The sequence below is a fragment of the Grammomys surdaster genome, unplaced genomic scaffold (assembly GCF_004785775.1).
Source record: "Grammomys surdaster isolate TR1022 unplaced genomic scaffold, NIH_TR_1.0 125669, whole genome shotgun sequence".
Lineage (NCBI taxonomy): Eukaryota > Metazoa > Chordata > Mammalia > Rodentia > Muridae > Grammomys > Grammomys surdaster.
The window spans coordinates 2,071,245-2,095,178 of NW_021620506.1; the positions used below are offsets into that span (position 1 = coordinate 2,071,245).

At 37.8% G+C, this 23,934-nt stretch overlaps 1 protein-coding gene across 1 annotated transcript in view; it reads right to left on the minus strand.

Moving 5' to 3' along the window:
* Sfmbt1 (Scm like with four mbt domains 1) overlaps nucleotides 1–23,934 on the minus strand; it is a 109,836-nt gene that overhangs the window by 34,302 nt on the left and 51,600 nt on the right. Inside the window, exons 2-4 of the mRNA XM_028787553.1 lie at nucleotides 9,954–10,092; nucleotides 6,068–6,162; nucleotides 2,736–2,976 (exon numbers count right to left, since the gene is read on the minus strand). Of these exons, the coding sequence (XP_028643386.1) occupies nucleotides 2,736–2,976; nucleotides 6,068–6,162; nucleotides 9,954–9,981 (364 nt within the window). The 5' untranslated portion in view covers nucleotides 9,982–10,092. The remainder of the gene's footprint in view (nucleotides 1–2,735; nucleotides 2,977–6,067; nucleotides 6,163–9,953; nucleotides 10,093–23,934) is intronic.

A 23,934-nucleotide genomic window follows, 5' to 3' on the forward strand; every position in this document is an offset into this window, starting at 1 on the left:
ATGGGGAGAAAGCCAGTAACAATATTCCTTCAAGGCCTCTGCTTCAGTTCCTGCCTTGGTTTCTCTCAACGGACTATAGCCAGTGATAGATAGATAGATAGATAGATAGATAGATAGATAGATAGATAGATAGATACCAAATAAACTTTTTCCTGCTCACACTGCTTTTGGCCATGGTCTTTGTCACAGCAATAGAAACCAAACTAATATAGCTACTCTCTAAGAATTGTATGTAAAACAGAGACTATGAAGTTGTACACAAAATAATCCCCTTAACTCAGTTTTACTTTTAAAAAAATGCCTACTTCATTTTTATTATAAAAAATGTCAAACATGAATAAAAACACAGAAGAGGGCTGGGCATGGCAGTGCATGCTTTTAACCCAATACTTTGGAAGGTTGAGGCAGACAGATCCCTATGTGCTCAAGGCCAACCTAATCTAAGCAGCAAGTTCCAGGCCAGGGCTACATAGTGACACTCTGTCTCAAAACTCTCTCAACACACACAAACAGACACGTACACATCCACTTGTGCCCTAGTCCTGCCCCATATATTTTCTACAAATCAAGAGTTAGAGGCAGAGCTTGATCAACTCAGGTCTAATTTTTCTGGAGAGGGGAGAGTAAAAACATTTCACAAGCAGAATTATATCCTTCCACAAAGAGGCATATAAGGTCTAGTTGTCCCTCTGTGACATTAATAGCTTTTGTACATATTGTGTGTGTGTGTGTGTGTGTGTGTGTGTGTGTGTGTGTGTGTTTGTGTCTGCATGTGTGTTATGTGTGTATAACTGTTTGTAATCACCTGTGAGCACACATGGGGGGCACACACTCATACACATTAAAACAAACAAACAAACAAACAAAACCACTCATCCACATGAAATAAATAAATTTAAAAAGTAAAGTCCACAACAGTGAGTTTATACCACTATTCACACACTGTCCTCTACTACTGTTTTAGAAATGATACTCTATCTACACTGTGTTCTTATATTACCATGTGTCTCTTTATAGTATTAAAAATCACTTGTTTGGTTTTCTGAACCTCATTTTTTTTTCAGAGCAAAGTTTTTTTTTTTTTTTTCTGTGTAACCCTGGCTATCCTAGAATTCACTTTGTAGACCAGGCTAGCTTAAGCTCAAGAGATCCACCTGCCTCTGCCTCCTGAGTGATGGGATAAAGACATGAACCACCCCACCCAGCTTAGATGGAAACTTACTCTTCACACATGACAAAAAAAAAAAAAAAAGCAACATGTAACTCATAGCTTTTGCTTTTTTCTAAAAAGAAAAAAATGCTAGAATTATTATTAAAAGTAAAAAAAAGCTAGAATTATTATTAAAAGTAAAAAAAAAGATCTAAAGACTAAATAATAGCATTTTACCAGATTTACTTTTCTGATTTTGATATTTTACTGTAGTGTTCATGAATGAATGTATTATTTAGAAAGACATTAAAGTTTCTATAGGGGTATCATGTCTAAAGCCTGTGGAGCAGGGAGAAAGGATATAGAAAATGTGATAAAATATAAACAACTGGGAAAACTACACAAAGAGTCATCAAGAATATTTTTATACTATCCTTACAAACTCAATGTAAATCTGAAACTAAATCAAAACAAGAAATTATAAATATAAAAAGCCCTGAGGTTTTTTTTTTAAATCTGCAATCTTTCTTCCTTAATCCACATCTTTGTCTTCTCCTTTAAATTTTTTTTTACACTTACTTTATTTTACATACTGAGTATTTTGCCTGTGTATATGTCTGCATACCACATGTATTCCTGGTGTCCACAGAAGTCAGAAGGTGGTATTGGATTTCCCGTTACTAAGAGTTGTGAGCCATTTGTGTACTGGGAATCAATCCCAGGTTCTCTACAAAAGCAGGAAGTATTCTAAACCATTAAACCACCAAGCCACCTCTCCAGGCCCTTCTCCCTTTTTAAATTTTATTTTAATTTTTTGGTCCTTTGTATCTCCCTCCAATTTAATTTATGGCCTACTGTAAGTAGGGTATGGAGCTTCCTGGAACAGAGCTTCAGTAGGCTCATTTAAAAAATCCATAGTGCCAAATACCTATAATCCCAGCATTTGAAGGGCTGAGGCAACAAGGCTTGCCATGTTTGAGGTTAGCCTGTGCTACAGAGTAAGACCCTAACTAAAAGAAAAAAGTCTGTAACATAGTTTACAGAATTACTTATGGGTAAAAGGAAAGAGTAAAGACAGAACCAGGGAATGGTGTTACAGGCTTGAAATCTCAGTTACAAAGGAAGGTTTAAGCAAGAGGTTTTCAAGTTAAAGGCTGGCTTAACTAAAGAGTTATACTCTGTATCTACAAAAAAAAAAAAGCTGGTAAGGAGGTTGAGTCTATCAATCTGTCCTGCAATAAGGTCAGGTATGTTAGCATATACCTGTGATCTTAGCTCTCATGATGATCATGACTTTGAGGCTTCTGTGGACAAGCCCTATGTACTCACAGGCATACACAAAACCACACATGCAAGCACACACACCTGAATACATACACACACACACACAATAAAAAATCTAAAATATTAAAATAACAAGATAAATCATAGATATGATTTCATTTTAAAAACAGAGAAGCATGTATTACTCCCGATAAAAACTATCATTCAAAACATTAGCCTAGAATCTTTATGAGAGTAGACTGAAATACTTAAGACTGGCCAATCTAAATTTTCTTACAGAAATATCCCATCATTTTACTACCTTCTGGAGCTTCGAGAGTCTTCTTATTCTGCTGACACCACCCGAGGGGATAGAGACCAGCTTTCCTGATATCACACCAGAAGTCTGCTTTTCTGTCTTCCCCATAGCCTTCATAACGGAGCAGGAGCAACTGCTCACAGGCGGTAATGATGGTGGCAACCCAGTAAGTCTCAGGATCTTTTTTCAGAGCTACCTCCAGCTTCATCCCAGGAGCAAATCCATTTTGCAAACGTATGTCCACCTAAAGACAGAATGTTATGAGGTACCAGACAAAACACTGCATGAGTGTTTCTCTACCTGAAGTTCTTTTAAAGACCTAATATTTCTTAAACCCTAATTGTCTTGTGATATCAAACAGAAATTATCAAAACATGATGTGTGCAGGTCAAAAGGAAGTAAAAGATAGCCAAAAGGATCTCCCATTGGTGACAGTTGCAAGCCAAAAAAAATAAATATAGAGAAAAATGATAGAAAAATATAAGCAGGTGATTCTCAACCACAGTTCCAGCACTCAAGAGACGGAGGTAAGAGGACCATGAACTCGAAGCCCGCCTGGGCTACATAATGAGATCTTATCTCAAAAAAAAGGAATGAACATAACTATCATCAGACAAACATCATATAAATAAGCACAGCCAGCAAGAATTATTGACAGATGCTAAAACTACTACAATGAAAACAATCTTTGCATGATCTCAAAAAAATCACTCTACAAAATTCTTACCAACTGAAAAAGGCAAAATAGTAACACTACAGTGAGTAAAACTGGCAGATATCACTTTAAACTGATCAAAGTTAATAGGATTCCTAAAACATCGATATTGCAATTCTTGCACTTCCCTGATGTCATACAAGAAAAGGCACTTGTTTCCTCTGGCATGCTTGCCACATCTGCATATACTTAAGTTAACCATGGGGGTGGGGGAGGTCCAAATTGAGAAATACCACATAAAATAATGACATGCAGAACACATTCTTTAAAAGAATCAAGTTCATGAAGTAAGAAAGAAGGCTAACTGGAGGAGACTCTGGATATGACAAACAGAGCAAGTCAAGGGCATGGGGGAACCTGCCACCAAGCTTTACTTTCTGAGTTCAAGCCCTGGGAGAACCTGCACGTTGTCCTCTAACCTCCAGACATGCACTGTGGCAGCTGACACACATTTATACTCACACAAATAAGTAAACATATAATAAAAACTAAAAAAACCAAATGGAAATGTAGTCAAAGTCATTGGATAATGAGAGTCAAGTCCTTAAATGAGCCAAAGAAGCTAAGGTAATGATTTTTTTTAAATAAATCTTACTTTCTTAAAATAAAAAGTGAAAGTATAGTGTGAAATTCACATTCAAAAGTTTTTTTTCTCAGAAATCTAGCACATGTCCAAAAAAATTTTATACTGTCTCTCTAGGATAGTTCTAAACAATTCTAAGAACTGATGGATCTTAAGATTCAAGACAGAGAGCATGTTGACTTATCAGTTACTTCTGAAGATTCTGTTTTGTATTTTCAAAGGAACTACTACCCCAATATGCAGGTAATATCCTGAGACCAGGTTTTTGCAAGTCATTTAACACTTAAAACTGACTCCATTAAATCTGTGCTGTCCATAACTGAATCTTGCCAGTAAGTGTTTCAGAGTTCAAAGTTCAAAACCCAAGGAAGTAACAGTTTCTATCCTAAAAACACAGCCCACCTCCACCACCCACTCCTCCTCAACTAGGGGCTCTGCTGGACAAACTGCTACCACAGCTATAATCACTGGAACAAGTCTCTGGTTTTAAGAACTAGTATCATGAACACAGTCTAGCCTGCCTCTGTCTGCTCTGCAGTGAAAGACTTCTGTCCAGTGAGTCTTCATCTCCCACATGGTCACCTTGGTGGCTTAGGAACTGGCTTTTAGCTTGTGGGTTTGGGACATTTAATTAGTTATTAACAGTCTCTCAGTTTTCACTGACAGTGCCAACGAAATTTTGTAAAAAATAAAAAGTTCTGAACACAGAATCACACCATTAGAATTGTTTTTATCCATGATTTATTTTATCATTTCCCTAATCAGCCCTAAATTTAAAATTAATCTTCCCACATCTGGGTGTGGTGGCACACACCTTTCATCCCAGCACTTGAGAGGCAGAGGCATGCAGATCTCTGTGAGTTTTCAGCCAGCCTGGTCTGCAAAGCAAGTTCCAGGACAGCCAGGACTACAGAGAAACCTTGTCTCGAAAATGAAAAGCAAATAAACAAAAATCCTTCTCAATCTTCCTCTCTCCTCAGTCCAGCCTCAACCATCAAAAATGACCTTCACAAACTAAACAATGCCTTCTTTCCAAAGTGTTAACTCTGCATTTTCATAAAGTTTCACATTCTCCACTGGCCCAGCACTGGGATTACAGGTGAGTGCAACTATGCTAGATTTTTTATGTGGGTGCAGGAAATCTGAACTGAAGTACTGGTACCTGCATGTCAAACATTGCACTAATTGAGCCATGTTCCCAGCCCCAGACTTTCTTTCCTTAACCTCTCACAGGTATATAAAACAATGGTTTCAGTCTTGCTTGGTCCAGTATTTCCTTCATATGCCCACTTTCCTCTTAGAATGGTAATGTATATTCCTTGTCAATGTACATTAAGAGTACATAATTTGCTTTTTATAGGGGTTATGATTAAGAGATTTCCTTGAGTCTCAGCAGAGACTTTGGACCTTTAAACAGTCCTGACACTCAAAAACTATGGGGACTTTTGAAGTTGGACTAAATGCATTTGGCATTAAGATATGGCTGTTGGACTAAAGGGACAGGGAGAAGAGTGTGATTGTTTAAATGAGAATGGCCTCCAATGACTTACACTTGACTGCTTGGACCCCAGTTGGTTTGGAAAGGATGAGGAAGTGTGGCCTTGTTGAGAAGGTGTGTCACTGGTGGTAGGCTTTGAGGTTTCAAAAGCCCACATCACTCACAGTTAGTTCCGTCTCTGCCTTGTGGTTGTTGTCTTAACATAAGTTTGCAACCTGCCTGCCTGCTGCTCTGCCATGACAATCATTAACCTCTACTATAAGTGCCAGCCAATTCTTTCTTCTGTAAGTTGCCTTGGTAATGGTGCTTTGTCACGGCAACAGAAAAGTAACTAAGACACAACACAAAGATTAAAAGAAATGGGGTAAGCCAGGCATGGAGGCGTACATCTTTAGTACTAGCACTAGAGCAAAGCAGACTGATCTCTCTAAATACGAGGCCAGCCTGTTATATAAAACAAGTTCCAAGACAACCAAGGTTTCACAGTGAGACCCTGTCTCAAGAGAAAAAAAGAAGAAAAATGAAGGGGTGTTGCCTACATGTTTAAACGATGCATAGGGAACTGTGGTAGAGCCTGTCTCTTCTAGATAATCTTCCCAGCTGAATTCTTCTACTTCTACACCAGACCCAAGATCTGCAAAAGAAAACAACAACAAAAAGTTATATCTCCAAGTAAACTCATTACATAAACAAATTTACTGTAGGACAAATTAATTGATTTTATACACAAAAACTTAAGCAACTTTTGCTTTAACGGTAGGTTCCCTAAGTCAATTCAATTCAACGTAACAGTCATTTAATATATTTGCTCATGCTGGGTGTGCTGGTTTGAATAGAAATGAACCCTGTAGGCTTGTATATTTACATGTTTGGTCATTAGGGAGCAGCACTACTTAACAGGAATTAGGTTGGAGTAGTGTGTGGCCTTGATGGAGGAAGTGTGCCACTGGGGATGGAGCTTTGGGGCTTCAAATACTCAAGCCAGGACTAATGTATCTCTCTTCCTGCTTGCTATCTGTCAGTTCAGATTTAAAACTCTCATCTACTCTGCAGCACTATGTATGTGTGCACACTCCCGTGCTTACTACCACAACAATGGCAAACTAAACCTCTGAACTGTAAGCTAGCCCAGTTCAATGTTTTTCCCTTATATGAGCTGCTGTAGTCATGATGTTTTTTCACGGCAAAAGAATACTGACTAAGACACTGGGGAAACAACAAATCTAAAGTTTACTCAAATATATCATATAAAACTAGAGTGAATATAAAATTACTCAAATTACTTTAGACTCAAATATACTATCTAATACCAACATTTATGATTCTTAATAGACATTTCAAATTTAAAATGTGAACATGACTCTAAGTATTTTGCAACCAAGTAAAAATACTACTTGCCAATATTTGCAGTCAATCTAGAAAGTAAGAACTTAATTTTAGTTCTCCTCCCTTTTTATTCAGCCCTTATATACAGTCCAATGAAGCATATCCTAAATCTATTTCTCATGATATCCATTGGTATCTCTGGAGCAAGGCCTATTCATATACCTTTTACCTTTCACTCACATAAGACTGCAAAGGCTCAACAGGATCTCACTTACCTTCCACTTTTTATGAACCAACCCACAACTCTCTGTAATTCAGCTCTTGAGGACCTGATGCCCTCTGGCCTCTGTGGGGATTGCTGTCACATGTACAAGTTCATATCCATATACATAATCTCAGTACTCAGGAGGCAGAGGCAAGTATACCTCTGAGTTCAAGGCCAGCCTGGTCTACAGAATGAGTTCCAGGCCAGTCAGGGCTACAAAGAGAAGAAACCCTATCTCAAAAAAAAAAAAAAAAAAAAAACAAAGAGGGGAAAAAAGATTACATCCAAAATCTATTTTAATGGGGGCTGGAAGCTTCCTCCTTGATGACCAGTTTTCACATTACTAGACTATGTAGGCTGTAGAGGAGAAAAGTTATCAACACTTTTACTCAGCCAAGGACCCAGTAGGTTTCAATGCCAATCTACTGGTTAAGATGTGCTCTAATGGCATGACTGTTATGAGGGTAACCAACTGTTTTCTGATTGGATGTGAGACTTGCTCCACAGGAAGAAAGTTCATACCTAGTACTGTAAATTTGGTCAAAAGCCCATGGCTGGGGAAGTCACAGACCCTAGTGGAAAAAAATCCCACCGTTGTTTTGCTAAATGAATATACTATGCCCATTAAGTCACCTTATATTTATTTATGCCCACAGAATATTGCTCCCATCAGCTTGGGTCAGAGAAACTTCTGTCTGCTATGAGTGACAGTTACTTTCAAGACTCATAAGAGGTCAAAATGCTGAGAATAAATTAAGTGCTCAGGGATGAAGGAGGCAGAGATATTACTTACTCTATGAGGCTCAGAGAACACGGTGAAAAGGGGAAATATACAAGAGCCAGAAGAACAGAGAGAATGTTGTAGAATGCTGTTTTCAGGGCATGACATGGTCTTGGCACTCATGGACTCACAGTTGCCATAATTATCTATGTAAGAACTGCATAAGCCTGGGCCCTTCAACATTCTAAGACGGAGGGGAGAGGGGCTCATGAGTCTATGTCTTTCCTGAGGATCTGTCTATAGGCAGATAGTAGGTGCTTGGAGAGGACAGGACATGTTTTTTCAGTGGTAAAACCAATGGTAAACTATCTGCCTCGGGTGCTGTAAATAATCTTTCACCAGTGCTTTTATAAGCAATGCTAATTAAACCCACTGGGTCACCAAAAAGAAAAAGGCATGAAAGTAAATAAGGAGCTAGTTGGGAAGAGGAAGGAGACAAGAGAGTGTAATAGGGAATGAATGTGGCTAAAATATAGTATATAGTTGTATGAAAATTGTCATAGTAAAATGAAACCTGTTACTATATATAATTAATAAATATGAATTAAAAAAAATTAGAACAACATGAAAATGGCTATTCTGGATAACAGTATAACAGTATTATCACTAGGTCTATCATTTTTAAATTGCACTCAAGCCCCAAATGAAGCATCTATATCACATTATCTCCTCCTCAAGGCTCAGATCATGAAACTGTGACTTCACCAAACACAAAATCTGTACAAATCCAAGCTGGCCAAAATTTCAGCACATGTGCAGGAGAAGCTCTCAAGTACCATGGCCAGCTAAAGAGTTATTGGCAATGAATGGCTGCTGGAGGAGAGAGCATCGGTTTTCTTTGGATGCAGCCCCTGATGGGCTGCCCATGTTCTAACAGAGTGGCATGTAGCCATGCACATATAGACAACACTAAGTGGACTCACTGGATTCTTTAAAAAGTATACAATGTTAACTGGGACAAATGGTTGCGGCTTGGGGAGAGTTAGAAGGGAGGGACTGGAGAGTGGATCTGATCAAAACACATATTCATATATAAAATTCTCTAACAAAATTTAAAAATGAACTCATTGGCATTTTTCCTCCCAAAATAGATTACTGTATCCACAACTATTAATAGCAACTTATTTGCAATAGCTAAAATTAGAAAAATCAAAATGTATGCAATATATTCATGAACTATGACTCACAATACAAAGTAACAAACATAGGCTGTGAAGATGGCTTAACAGGTAAAGGTACTTGCTGTTAGATCTGATAACCTGAATTCAATTGTTAAAGCTCACATGGGAGAAGAAGAAAAATATCAAGTCTTCCAAGCTGTCCTCTCATCTCTACACATGTACCATGCCATGCTGACATCACTCAAATACACATACATATAATTATTTTAAGTAATAAATTTTGATATGCAAGACTGTCAACTTATCTCAAGACTATCATTTCAGGGGACACCTCCAATGGTCATATATTAATTTTATTCATAAGGCATTCTTTAAATGACAAAATTATGGAGATAGCAGATGACTAATTGCCTCTGATTAAAAGTGCAATGAGAAAGAGAAATAAGAAGCTCTTCTGGCGACAGAAGAGTTGTCTATCTTGACTAAGGTAATACTGACAGCAGAGTAGACATGTGACAAACAACACAGGACACTTTGTGCTCATTCTTGTCTTTTATATGTACAATTTTTATATAATATTTTTATTTTATATTATAGTAACATGAGAGAAGAGAAACTGAGTTGACGGGGAACATGGAACCTGTGACACTATCTTTGTAATTTCCTATGAGTTAATAAAGTATTTTTAAACAATTATAAAGTAATAAAATCCAATGATTTAGAAAACAAGGTCTGTTCATAAAAACTTTTTTTTCCCCTAGCAAACAAAAGTGTAGTCCCTCATGTCAAGTTTTAAAGCCCAAGGGATGCAATGAAAAAAGTAATACTTCAAAGGGCTTCCAGTTCAGTAGTATAAAGTCAAGTCAGACCACACAACACAGCCAAATAACCTACACCTGCACTCTGGAGAAGGGTTTTAGCAAATCCAATACCTGAGTCAAGCTGCTGCTCCCCGGTCATCTCCACAGCACATGGGCTATCTCGTCCCCAAGTAATGAGCAGGCTGAGGGCTCTGCTATGATAAAAAGATGATCTGAAGTGTCAAGTTTCTGTCCAGTGGCATCCAAAAATCTAAACAAAAGTGTTTAAAAGTTAAAATAAAATTAATAAACATGGCAAAATTCAAATATACTTAGTTATTCATAAGACACCATGTGACTGGGTTGAGAGGTAAGAGAAAAAGAAAATCACTGAGAAGAAATAGGATTATAGTGATGGGGTGACACTTTTTCTGAATTTAAAGTTTGTCTAGATGTGTGTGTATGAGATGACTGTCAAATTCTTTATATCTAAAGACTACAATACATTGTGACTAAAGAGATGGCTCAACAGTTAAGAGCACTGGCTGCTGACCATAAAATCCAGGTTCAATTCCCAGTACACACATGGTGGTTTCAACCACTTGTGACTCCAGATCCAAAGGATCTGGGTGCCTTTTGTCCTTCTTGGGCATCAGACAGAAAGTGGTACAGAGACACACATTCAGGCAAAACACTCATACACATAAAATAATTTAATAAAGATTACAATAGATAGACATTTGTTTGAGTCATAACCTTTAAACTTGGTATCATGGTTGCTAACCACAAAAATTCTAATCTTCTATCCATGAAAACTCTAATACCTAAAAGAACCACTCCAAAATAAGTTCCAAGCCCATGCATATTTTAAAATAGCTTTATTGGCCAGGCATGGTAGCACACAACTTTAATTCCAAAACTTAGTAAGAGCCAGCCTGGTATACATGGCAAGTTTCAAAACAGCCAGAGCTACACAGTGAGACCCTGTATCCAAGACAAAACAACAACAACAAAACCCACCAATTTTACTGGAATAGAATTCACCAAAATTCACATTTGAAATGTACTTCTTTATTTTAAATTTAATCATAAATGTAATTAAAATCTTTCAGTTAAATTCACAGAGGATTTAGCTATTACCATAAACCAGTTTTAGAATATTTGTGTCCCCTTAAAAAAGACTTCACACCCATGCTCACAAACCACACTACATCATCATAATGAGCTCACAAACACAAAACAATTTAGCATACCTGCCCTGGAACCAATAGCTAGTAAGCAGCAGAATCAAGCTTTTAACCAAGGAGGAAGTCTATATTTCATGTCCTCAAACAAACAGATGATGACTTTGAACTTCTGATGCTCCTAATTCTACCTTGTAAATGGCAGGATGTATGACTAATATGATTAATTCTAAGAAAAAATTAATAATCATTTATCAAGTAGCTAAGGAAAAAATCCAACTAAAATATTTGAATTTACATACTATTCCAATCCAAAAGATGTATATACTTTTAAAGCATGTGGCTAATTATGGTGAATACTGTAACCAGATGTCCCACTTCTCAGATGTGCAGCTCTAACTCTGCCCCTGCCAGGTAAAGGCTGCTAAGTCCTTCTGCTTCCTGCTCCCCATGAGTTCAGTTTCCTGCACTGGCCCTTCACTCTCCACAACACTCGACTATTGTTCCCTGAGTTGGTCTGCTTTAGAGAATAAATAAAACTTTTAGGAAAGTAAAATCAAGTTCTAAACTTGATTTTCAGGATAAAAATCTTTTGTTGATTCATTAAGTTGTTTCTCCTGGTTAATTTTATTGTTAATCCACTCCTACATGTCTAAAAAGATTAGAAATTAAAGTCTAACAAAGTCCAGGTTTTAAAGCATTCTGACAGACAAATCTTAGCCACCTCTATAATCTAAATTAAATCTGACCATAATGTAATCTTTTCAAGTTTATGTAAATTCAACATAGCAGTATCTCTCTTGGCTCAAAAACTAGTAATAATAAATGCATTGAATGCCTAAATTGTTTACTTTTAGAGACAAGTTCTAATGCCCAGACTGGCTTTTACTTCAGGGATTAAGTGATCCCTCCTGGAAGCTTCTCAAATAATATCACACCTACAAACAATGAGAAAGCATTAAATATAGGGCACAAAAATATAAAGTGTAAAATATAGCCATTAATTTTGTTTTGTTTTGAGACTTCATATCTTTCTATAGAGTCCTGGCTCTTCTAGAACTCACAATGTAGACCAGATTCACCTTGAAGTCACAGAGATCTGTCTGCCTCTGCCTCCCTAGTGCTGGAGTGAAAAGCATGCAACACCATGCCCAGTCATTATAAATTGTATTAATGAAACATTTTTCTTCTCAATCAAATCCCAAAAGAAGTATTTTACTGTGTGATACACTGATTTTTTAAAAGAACATGAACATCCAAAAAGTAAGGCTGAGAATGTAGATCAGGGACTGAGGGTACAGCATAGAGACAGATCATTTGTCAAGCACAAAGACCCTAGATTTAACCCATTAACAAGAAAACAGCAATGACAAAACAACAATAACATATACATACATACATGGCTTGGGGCTGGTTAAATACTTGTCAATCATGCAAGAGCCTCCTGAGTTAATCTTCCATACTGGGAGCAGGGTTGGGGGAGTGTCAGAGGTTGGGGATGTAGTAGCGCTCTCTCTTGGTATATGTAGTAGCTATATGTAGTAGCATATGCCCAAAATCCCAGCACTTGGAATTTAAGTGACAGGAAGATCAGAAGCTCAATCAAGATTTACATACTGAGTTCCAGACCAGCCTGTGTTACATGAGATTATAAAACAAAAGAAAAAAGATAAAAGTAAATAGTGTTTTAAAATTTTGTTTTGATCCTATTAATGAAGACAAAATTTACACTTATCACAAGACATGGCGAAATTAATTTGATACTGACTAAAAGCTGCCTTTCTGTAGGCTAGCTTTCATAGTAATACAAAGTGCTATGAAGGCTGCTAGGGGATAGGAGAGCCATCAACAGTCTTGCTCGCTGTGAACCTGTGAACTGCAACAGGGACAGACAAGGCAATACATGGCCATGGATGATAGAGTAGCACAAATACTATGGAAATGACCAACTGTTTACTCATTGGCTTTAAGGCCTGCTACACAAGCAGAAACACTGTCTGGTACTCTAAATGTGGCCATCATGGTTAGAAACTATACATGAGCCAAGGATGAACCTACTACTATTATTTTGCTAAATGAACATGGTAGCAAATTGCTCTCCAATTTTTATCTTTCTACCCACAGAGAAAATTGAGCAGTGAATGGTGGGTAATGTAGAAATTCACAACTGATCAAAGTGCAGACAATTTTTAGTAGCATGCTCAGTCATCTACTTTATTTTTTTTTTATTTATTTTATGTGTATGTATGAGTGGTTTTGCCTGCATGTACATGCCTGAGAAGGCCAGAAGATCCCTGGAGCTGGGTGCTGGGAATTGAACTTGGGTCCTCTTTAAGAGCAGCAAGTGCTCTTAACTGTGACTCACATCTGCAGCCCAAATGGGATACCTGTACCACATACACCCCTAAAGATTCAGGGACCATTAAGGAATAAGGCAGCAAAAAGACTACAAAAGCTAGAGAGGACCAAAGCAAACCAGTCTTCTCAACATGACAGGATGCTGTACTCACAAACTCACAACAGCTGAGCCTACACAACATCAAGCCAGTCAACATTCTAGCATGGAGGGGGAAGGGGCTCACAAGCCCTACCCCTAATAGAGGAGCTATGGACAGTTGATGACTTCTCTGAGAGGAAGAGTCAGGTTTTTTAAGGGTGAGGTCAACCATGCTCCAGTAGATAGTCCAAACCCAGAAATATATGGGCAGCACAAACTGGAAATTTGTTTTTTTTTGTTTTTGTTTTTGTTTCTTTATAAAGAGATAGTTGAAGCAGGCATAGAGGGGAATGCGTGGGTCTGGAAAGAATTAGAAATAAAAGAAAAGGCAAAAATGCTTAAAATTATAATGTATGAAATTCTCAGAGTAAATAAAAATATTTTTACTAAACTACCTCATTTCTGAATGTTTACAACAAAATTATTTATAATAGATAAAAGGTAAAAACTACTCAAGTATTTATCAATTAATTAATAGATAAGTAAAATGCAGTATACCTAATACAATAGAATCTAAACCATCCACACACAAAAAAAGTAATACTATTGCATTTTATGACATGAGTACCTTAAAATATTGTTGTAAGTGAAAAAAGTCAGATACAAAAGCCAAATATTATGTTTCAAATTATACTAAATTTCTAGGATTGGTAAACCATCTCCATTTCTATAGGCACAGAAAGGTTAATGAGACCAAACACCAGGGGAGAGACTTCAACGGTGGACGCAGCCTTTTCCCTTTCCTTTCCTTTTCCTATTTTTTTTTTTTGAGGTGGAATACTGAACATTTCAAAGCCGAATTGTAGTACTCTGCAATAGTTGGTAATGATAGCTAAGTTCCTAGTATATAATTCTGTATATATTTTGAAAAAGGAAAAAACTCAGCCAGGCGTAATAGCATATATCTAGCAGAGACTAGCAAATCTCCATGAGTTTGAGGGCATCCTGGTGTACATGGTGAGTTCTAGGACAGCCAGAGCTATTTTGAAAATTAATTCATAATTATGAATAATTAAATAAAAAAGAAAAAGCACATAACTTTATATTTTGTATCTGTGTATGTACAGGTGTGGGGTCTGAGGTTAATCAAGGTGTCTTACTCTATCACTCTCCGCTTTTTTTTTTTTTTGGTGGGGGAAGACTGGGTCCCTTCGTCCTTCCTTCCCTCTCCCCATGTTCCATCTGTCTTATCAAACTTGGAGCATTGTAGGGGGTTGGTCTGGTGCTACTATGCTTTCAAATGCTAAATACTGGCCCCCAAGATCTGATTGTCCCAGACAAGGAGATCCTCACTTACACCAAATGATGCTATGCAGATCTTGACTCCCAATTTATCCCTGTAGGCATAAAGATGCCTACAGCCTGGGCTGGGCAGAAAAGAGGGAGCTGCTCAAACAAAACTTGGCAAGTAGTATCTCAGAGATTTTGACAGGGAAGCAGACAAACTGCATAGAGGGTTGATATCATCCCGGCTCTAGTTCCTGTCTTTTATTTGGGAACTAAATGATCTGAAGTGGGGTAGAAACCTGTAATAGATATTTAAAAACAAGGACTTGTAGTAACACCCATAATAATAATAACCACTACAGAGCATACTACATGGCTAGACTGACTGGCCAGCAAGACCCCATAGATCCTCCTGTTTCTGCCCCTCCAGTGCAGTGATTACAGATTTGGGCTACTGCACTTGGCTTTTTTTTTCTTTCTTTCTTTCTTTTTTAAATGTGGGGGCATTAGGGATCTGACTTTAGGTTTCTGTAAATCAAGTCCTTTATAGACTATGCCATCTCCTCAGCCCCTGTATAACTGAATCTCATGAAAAAAAAAAAAAAAAGCTCTAGTGCTTTTTAAAAAATAGTACTTATACTGAAGGAGTCTGCTGGTTGAATTCTGTCACCCTGACACAAACTAAAGTCACCCAAGAAAAGAAATCTCAATTGAGGAACTGCTTCCATCGGATTGGCCTGTAGGTATGGTGGGGCATTTTCTTGATGTTGGAGGGCAGTACTATCCCTGGGCAGGTGGGCCTGGTTGCTTAATAAAACAAGCTGAGCAAGCACAAGGGGCAAGTTAGTCTTCCATGGTCTCTACTTCAGCTCCTGCCTCCAGGTTCCTACTTGAATTCTTGCCCTGACTTTTTTGATGATGGACTGTGATATGGAAGTGCAAGTCAAATAAATCCCTTCCCTTTCTTCCCACCCCGGGTGATTTTGGTCATGGTTTTATTATAGTAATAAAGAAGAAAACTAGTACTGAAACTTCTGTATTAGTTACTTTTTGTTGCTGTGATAAAATATTATGATGAAACTAACTTACAGCCGAGTTTATCTGGGCTTATGGTCCCAGGGAGATAAGAGGCCATTATGGAGGGGATTCAGACCAGAAGGGGCATGGTGGCAGGAGCAGAACCTGAATGATCACTTGTACTACAAGCAGCAATCTAGGGAGGATTGGGAAGCTCACAACATGGTTGACACAGAGACAGAGAACAAACACAAACTGGAAGTGGAAGTGAGGCAAGATTCTCAAAGCCCACCCACCCCGAGAGACACTACTTCTTCAAACTAGGCTATACAACCTCCCTGAGTAGTGATACCAACTGAGGACCATATGCTCAATATGTGAGCCTGTGTGGTCCAACATCAGTAAATAGTATTTGAAGTTAATACTATCTTTCTCTGAAGTTGAATGAAGCACTAATATCACTTATTTAAGAAAACTCAATGGGAGGTGGTGGTGGTACATGTTTAATTCCAGCACTCAGGAGGCAGAGTCATGTGGATCTCTGTAAGTCTGAGATCAGCCTGGTATTCAGAGTGAGTTCCAGGACAGCCAGGGCTACAGAGAAGCTCTGTTTTGGGGGAGGGAAGAAAACTCTATACATTAATAGCAATGATATTATAAGCTGCTACAGAATTCTTTCTTGTTTTAAACAAAGGGCAAAGAGCTTTTTTTAAAAAAACAGATTTATTTACTTATATTATAGGAGTACACTGTAGCTGTCTTCAGACACATCAGAAAAGGGCATCAGATCTCATTACAAATGGTTGTGAGACACCATGTGGTTGCTGGGAACTGAACTCAGGACCTTTGGAAGAGCAGTCAGTACTATTAATCTCTGAGCCATCTCTCCAATTCCCCAGAGTTCTTTCTTATTTACTCATTAATTATTTACTTAGCACATTTTAACTGACATACCATAGTCTACGTAAAGGAATATTCTAGGATAAAAAATAAGAAAAAAAAGTCATCTCATTATTCTACAATGGAGTGTAAGTAAATGGTAGACATCCCCTATAATACATTTGATGAAAAATGTTACTGGAAAAGCTAAAAGAGTCAGGAAAGTACTACTTTCAATTGAGTGATCAAGGTCTTAGTGCAGAAGACATGAGCCAACAACTGAGAGGAAATGAAAGGAACCATACAGATAGCTGCAGAAACTAGAAGTGCAAGACCCTGAATCAGGAGCTTGTGTGAATGTTAGAGGCCACTACATTTGGAAAAGAATGATAAAGTCACTAGTAAATGAACTCAAGAAGGTTTCAGGGACTCACATTATATAAGAACATATATATAATGCTGGTCCTAGTGGCACATGCTTTTAATCTCAGCATTTGGGAGGCAGAGGCAGAGGTAGAAGGATTTCTGTGAGTTCAATGTCAACCAGGTCTATATAGTGAGTTCCAGGACAGCCAAGGCTACACAGTGAGACCCTGTCTCAAAAAGAAAAAAATCAACCTTGTACCCCGAAAAGAATGCATGTAGGCTGCTATGAAGATTTTGGCTTTGGGGAAGACACTGGTGAATTATGAACAGAGATGGACATAATCTGATTTTTTAAAGGAGTCACTCTGTGGCTATGTTGAACAGTACTGTATCAGACTGTAAAAACAGAAAGATCAATTTAAACGCTACTGGAAGAGTCCTAATGAGAGGAGCACAGATGTGTGAGGAGGTAAGTTTGGGGTCTACCAAGTCAAAGGATGGAACTGTCGTGAAGACTGGAAATGTTAGAGAAGAGCAGATCTGGTAGAGAAAGCACCAATTACCCACACACTAGGAGCACATCCTGTCTGCTTTCCTCACTACTAAAGCTTGGTTCTTTGAGCTTTCAAGGAAATGTTGCCAGTTAACAGAAATGTAATTATACCAATTTATATGTGTTACATTTTTGGTTTATGTTACTTTCATATGCTAAGCTTCACCAGAGTATAATAAAGCCCCCCCTTTAATCTAGAACAGAGTTGATCTTGGGGGAGGGGTGGTTTGGATTTTTCACCTTGGCAGCTTTCCTGTCAGCTTCAATTCCATCTTACATTTCACTTTCTCTACATGTACTAATCAGCCCTGAAGGTATTTCCCCATGCTAATCATTAATTTATACTAACTTTAAAAAACATATTATTTTTACTTTATGTATGGGTCTTCTGCTTGCACATATGTCTACATTGTGAGCACCACCTGTGTTTCCAGGCCCTCAAAGGGCAGAAGGAAGCACTTAATATCCTAGAACTGGAGTTATAGACATTTGTAACTTGCCATGTGGGTGCTGGGAATCAAAGTCAGGGCTCTTTACTGCTAAGCCATCTTTCCAGCCCCTATGTTAACATTTTGTGCCTTAATTTTGAAATAAATTTTCTAATAAAGGTCATTTAATGTTAATTTCTCTAAGCTTTAATATATATTCAAAAATATCAGGCATAAATACTTTGTTCACTATACAATAATAACTTTGGAAATCTAGTTGTGATCAATTTCTAAGTCCCAGATTCACAACTATTAAGTATTACTTACAACCATTTCCACAGCAATTACTAATTAGTATCTACTTCTATACAGTTACTAAGATTATTAAATTATGATTTTAAAATTTCCTTTAACTGTATTAAAAGATGACATGGGTTTTTAAATCATTTATCCTATTTTGTACACTAGAGAAATAGTAAATCTCCTACAGCTGATATGATCATATTTTTCATAAAACAAGTTTTATTTATGGAAGCCAATAACCTAACATTTATTGTTGTTACTGGGTTTTTTTGTTGTTTTTTTGTTTGTTTGTTTGTTTTAAGACAGGGTCTCGTTCTGTAGCCCTGACTAGCCTGGCCTGGAATGCTGTGTTTCTGCCTTCCAAGCACTAGATTAAAGATGTATACCACATCTAACAGATAAATACATCTTTATGTCAGCATGTCAGATTTCCAAAGTTAAATGAAATAAGGAGGACTCTAATTCACTAGGATAAGCACTATCAAAATGTACCAATTTATTATAAAAGGACTGCAAAAGCTAAGCTGCTCGGTAACCGTTATCAAGAAAAAAAGAAAATTTGTAGTATTTAAGTGAACTGGACAGTTATCAAAAGTAGTAATACAAATGGCTCTACCAAGCAAATAATAAATAAAAACTAACACCGGCAAGGACTAGGGATGATCCCTCTTTTTTTTTTCCTTTTCTTTCCTTTTCCTTTTTTTTTTTAAAAAACTGGATAATATATTTACATTTTAGATGTAATTCCATTTCCCCATTTCCCCCTACCCAGGAACCCCCTATCACATCCCCCATCCTCCTGCTTCTATGAGGATATGGCCCCACCCAACCTCCCACTCCCACCTCTCCAACCACAATTTCTCCCACACTGGGGCATCCAGCCTTCACTGGACCAAGGACTTCCTCATCCACCTATGCCTGACAATGTCATCCTCCCCTATGTATACAGCTGATCTCATGGGGCCTGGTGTCATAAACCCTGGCTGGTGGTTTAGACCCTGGGAGCTCTGGTTGGTTAGTATTGTTGCTCTCCTCATGGGGCCACAAACCCTTTCAGCTCCTTCAGTCTTCTCTCTCACTCCTCCATTGGGAACTCCATGATCAGTTCAATGGTTAGCTGTGAGTATTCGCCTCTGTATATTTCAGGCTCTGGCAGACCTCTAAGGAGACAGCTATATGAGGCTCTTGTCAGCATGCACTTCCTGGCATCCACATCAGTGTCTACTTTTGGTGACTGCACAAGGGATGGATACCCAGGTGGAGCAGTCTCTGGAAGGTCCCTCCTTCAGTTTCTGTTCCACTCTTTGTCTTCACCTTTGCTCCCATGAGTATTTTGTTACTCCTTCTAAGAAGGGCCAAAGCACTCACACTTTGGTCTTCCTTGTTCATGAGCTTCATGTGGTCTGTGAGTTGAATCTTGGATATTGCGAGCTTTTGGGCTAATATCCAATTATCAGTGAGTGCATACCATGTGTGTTCTTCAGTTACCTCACTCAGGATGCTATTTTCTAGTTCCATCCATTTACCTAAGAATTTCTCGAATTCATTGTTTTTAATAGCTGGGTAATATTCCATTGTGTAAATGTACCACATTTTCTGTATCCATTCCTCTGTTGAAGGACATCTGGGTTCTTTCCAGCTTCTGGCTACAACCACTCTGAAAATTGGACATAGCATTACCTGAGGACCCAGCTATACCACTCCTGGGCATATACCCAGAAGATGCTCCAACATATAACAAGGACACAAGCTCCACTATGTTCGTAGCAGCCTTATTTATAATAGCCAGAAGCTGGGATGATCCCTCTTAAACATTGCTGTTGGGAATGTAAATTTGCGTAGCTCCTATGAAAATCAGTATGGTGTTTCCTCAAAAAAAAAAAAAAAAAAAAAACAGAAACTGGACTATCATATGATACAGCTTTATCACTCCTGAGTATATTTTCCAAAAAAATCTAAGTCAAAATACATGAAATGCATATGTGAAATGTTATAATAAAACTTATTATTTTGCATTCCACTTTTATTTTAATTAATTAAACGAATTAATTTTATTGATTTTAATAAATTTAAAAATACCCAACTTGGACATCCCTGGGTATTTTATATGTTAAACAGTAAATAAATATCATTTGGTGCATGGCAAGCTTAACTGCACAACTAAAGTTTAATAGTATCAAAGCTGCTCTGTTTAAATGCTAATTTCATTTTACAGGTAAGGAAGCTGAGGCTCAGAGACATGAAACAACCTGTCAGTTCATAGGGCTGGGGGTGGGCTAGGGGGTAGGTAGGCAGCAGAGTACTGGAGTTTTACCAGTCTTTACAGGATCCCAGGCTTCCTTAAATCTCAGAAAACAAGAAGATGACTGTTAGCATTATGAACAAGAACATTTCATATAATAGCTAACTTCACCATCAAGTATGCTGGCTCAAAGCTCTTAGAAACTTGAATAATTTATACTCAACAACTGGCAATTTGATATTTAATACTTAAAATGAATCAAAGAAGCCAACATAGATTACTAACTGTTGGTTTGAATGAGAATGGCCCCCATTGGCCCATGGTTGAATATTTGGTCCTCAGCTATTGAAACTCTTTATGAAGGATTAGAAGTGTGGCCTTGACAGATGTGTCACGGGGCAAGGACTTTGAGGTTTCAAAACTCATTCACAGTGCAATTGCTCCCTTCCATTTGTGAGATGTGAGTCCTGGATTGTTCCTGCCATGTCTTTGTTCTGCCATCATGGACTTCAGCCCTCTAAAGTCATAAACCCAGTTAAATGCTTGCTTTTTTAAGTTTCCTTGGCCATTTTGGGGGTGGAGGGGTAGGGCACAGCAATAGAAAAACTAAGATCTGACTCTGGTTATGTAACTATAAAAACTGAGTTTCAGATAAAACAAAACAGAAGCCTGAAATAAAGCCCTCCAACTGTTTTTGACATTCAAGAAACAGACCTCAAGCTAAAAATGACTAGAAGTTCTAATGAATCCTATGAAGTTATCTGTTTCTACTTCCTGAGTATCTATGGATATGCTCAACTGAGCCATAGGCACCCTCCTACCAAAAACAACAAACAAACTGCAACAACAAAAACTACTGGGAAAGAAAGTGATGGAGGGAGTCTGAGAACACTCTGAATACCTCATTGGAAGGTGAGTCAGTTAGGGCTGGGGAGGTGGCTCAGTAGGTACAGAGGCTTGCTGTCAGGCCTAATGATCTGAGCCCACTATCGAGGTCCTACAGCACAGGTAGAAGTAGAGAACTGCTATACGCCTTTACTCCCAGCACTTGGGAGGCAGAAGCCAATGGATAGCCGTGACTTCAAAGCCTGAACTACACAGCCTATATGAGGAGTTCTCAGCCAGGGATACATAAGGAGCAAGTTGATTAACAGAGTAGCAATGTGAAAAAGATAGTCTCATTGGACCAAACTCGCTTCTCACAGTTCTCACTTCTGAACACTTGTTGCTTAAGGTGTTACACTATGTCTACAAATTGGTACATGAGCTGCTAAGAAACCATGGAAGCAACAGAAAGCCCAATTATATTCATTAGCTACAGATTACTCTCTTATGAAGAATGAGGTACCAACTGAAGCCTAATATTTAGTATCACTAAATTTGTTCTACCCAAGCTTCTTACAATAAATGCCTAGAAAATGAAGATCACTCTGAAATCATTGAGGCTACACATTCAAGAACTTGTGTTTTTACTTCTCATAGACACTACTTGGGACAAGATGTTTTTAAAAAACAAACAAAAACTTCATATGGTAAGGTAAATATTCTCAGGAATCTGAAGATAGCCTGGGCTACATAGTTGTCAAGAAATGACAACTAGTGAGTTATTAATAGCTTTAGGTTAAATTGCAATCTATTACTTCTGACTTTGGTTTCCTTCTCAGTTAAATAGTGGGTATCCATTAGCTGTAGTAAATACTAAATGGCAACTTATATGAGATACAGTACCATACAAACAATAGGTATCTAATCATTTTATTTATTAAAATATTAGAAATGTCTTGAAGGGATGGTGGTGTGTGTGTGCATGTGTGCGCAAGCCACAATGTAAGTGTGGAGGTCAGAGGGCAGTTTCTATCTTATCTTTGAGATGCTGTTGTTTGTTTGTTTTCTCACTACATATGCCAAGCTAGCTAGCTGGCCCACAAGCATCTGGGCCATTCTGTTTCTCCCTCCTATTTCCCAAAGGAATGCTGGCATTAAAATCAGGTTGTCAGGCTTTTAAGTAAAGCCTTTACTTTACTCCCTGAGCCATCTTCCTGCCCCTAGAAATGTTAAGTTATCCTTGTGTTCCCATGTATCTATGTCTCCCTAGCTAATATAGCTGGAAGTCACATATTTGAGAGGCAAGTAAACCTAGACTACAACTTTCAAATGGACAGGAGGTTTAATTTTAAAATTTTAGGTAGTTAACAGTTCACCAAAAGAGACAAAGAAAATCAAACTGTATGCATGAATGTTCAACAACATGTCAAAAGCAAATAGCCAGTCCAAGTAGAAAAGGACTTCTGAGACTGGCCAGTAGATAATCAGCCTATTTGCTTAGAGTAGGTTAAGTAAAGTAGGCCAGTTAAGCAAACAATTATGTCTCAGTGTCCTTTCTGTAAAATGGAGATATTAAAATTAGCATCCCTCTTATTAAGTTATATAAATTCTTCAGTTAAGTACCATAGAAAATTTCTAACATAGTGGCAGGAGAGATGACGACTAGCAGTTAAGAGCATTTTCTGTTCTTCCAGAGGACCTGTGTTCAATCCCTAGTACCCACATGTCAGCTCGCAATTGTCTGTAACTCCAGTTCCAGGGGATCCAACACCATCTTCTGGCCTGGTCTGTATGGATACTAGGCATGCATATGGTACATAGGCATATATTCAGGCAAAACATCCAGACACATTAAGTATAAATTTTTTAAAAATTTCCAGCAGAGTAAAACCTAAAAGATACTTTTGTATGTTTAAAAGACCTCTTACTAGAACAAATGTTTCCTATTTCAAAGATAATTCCTAGAATATAAAGATTTGAAGTTCCTAGCAAGTATCCTTCTAACCATTCCTAGTAGTTACATGATATGTACATATATACATACATACACACACACACACACACACACACACACACACACACATATAATAATATATAATTATATACACTTCCTTATTAATTTAATAGAGTAACATTGAATTTAGAGAATGACCAAGCTAAAGGGATATCAAAATGAGAAACAGCCATCAAAAAAAAATCTTATAATCAGCAGGGAAAACCCACAAACAAAGCCTTCGACCCCTTAGAGCATATCAAAGTTCTACTTTATCCCAGAGGCCTCAAGAAGAGATTGAAGGGCAAGTTGTAATAAATGACATCTGAGACCCCTGGAAGGTTGTTTTCATCCAGTCATTTACCCAGGAAGGTTCTGATGGGGTTGCTTTTACTTGGTTACATTAGGCACATAGGAAGTTTGAAAAGAGTTATGTCACAGATTTTAGAATTCAAAATTAGACATATGTACTACAGAATTAACTCATTTGCAATTTTTTAAGAGTTTAAGGCCTCCCAAAAGAAAATTACTAGGAAAGCTGAAAATGTGGAGGTATTTTGGAAAGGTTTCTGCTCTTCAAAATCATTATAAGTTTTTTT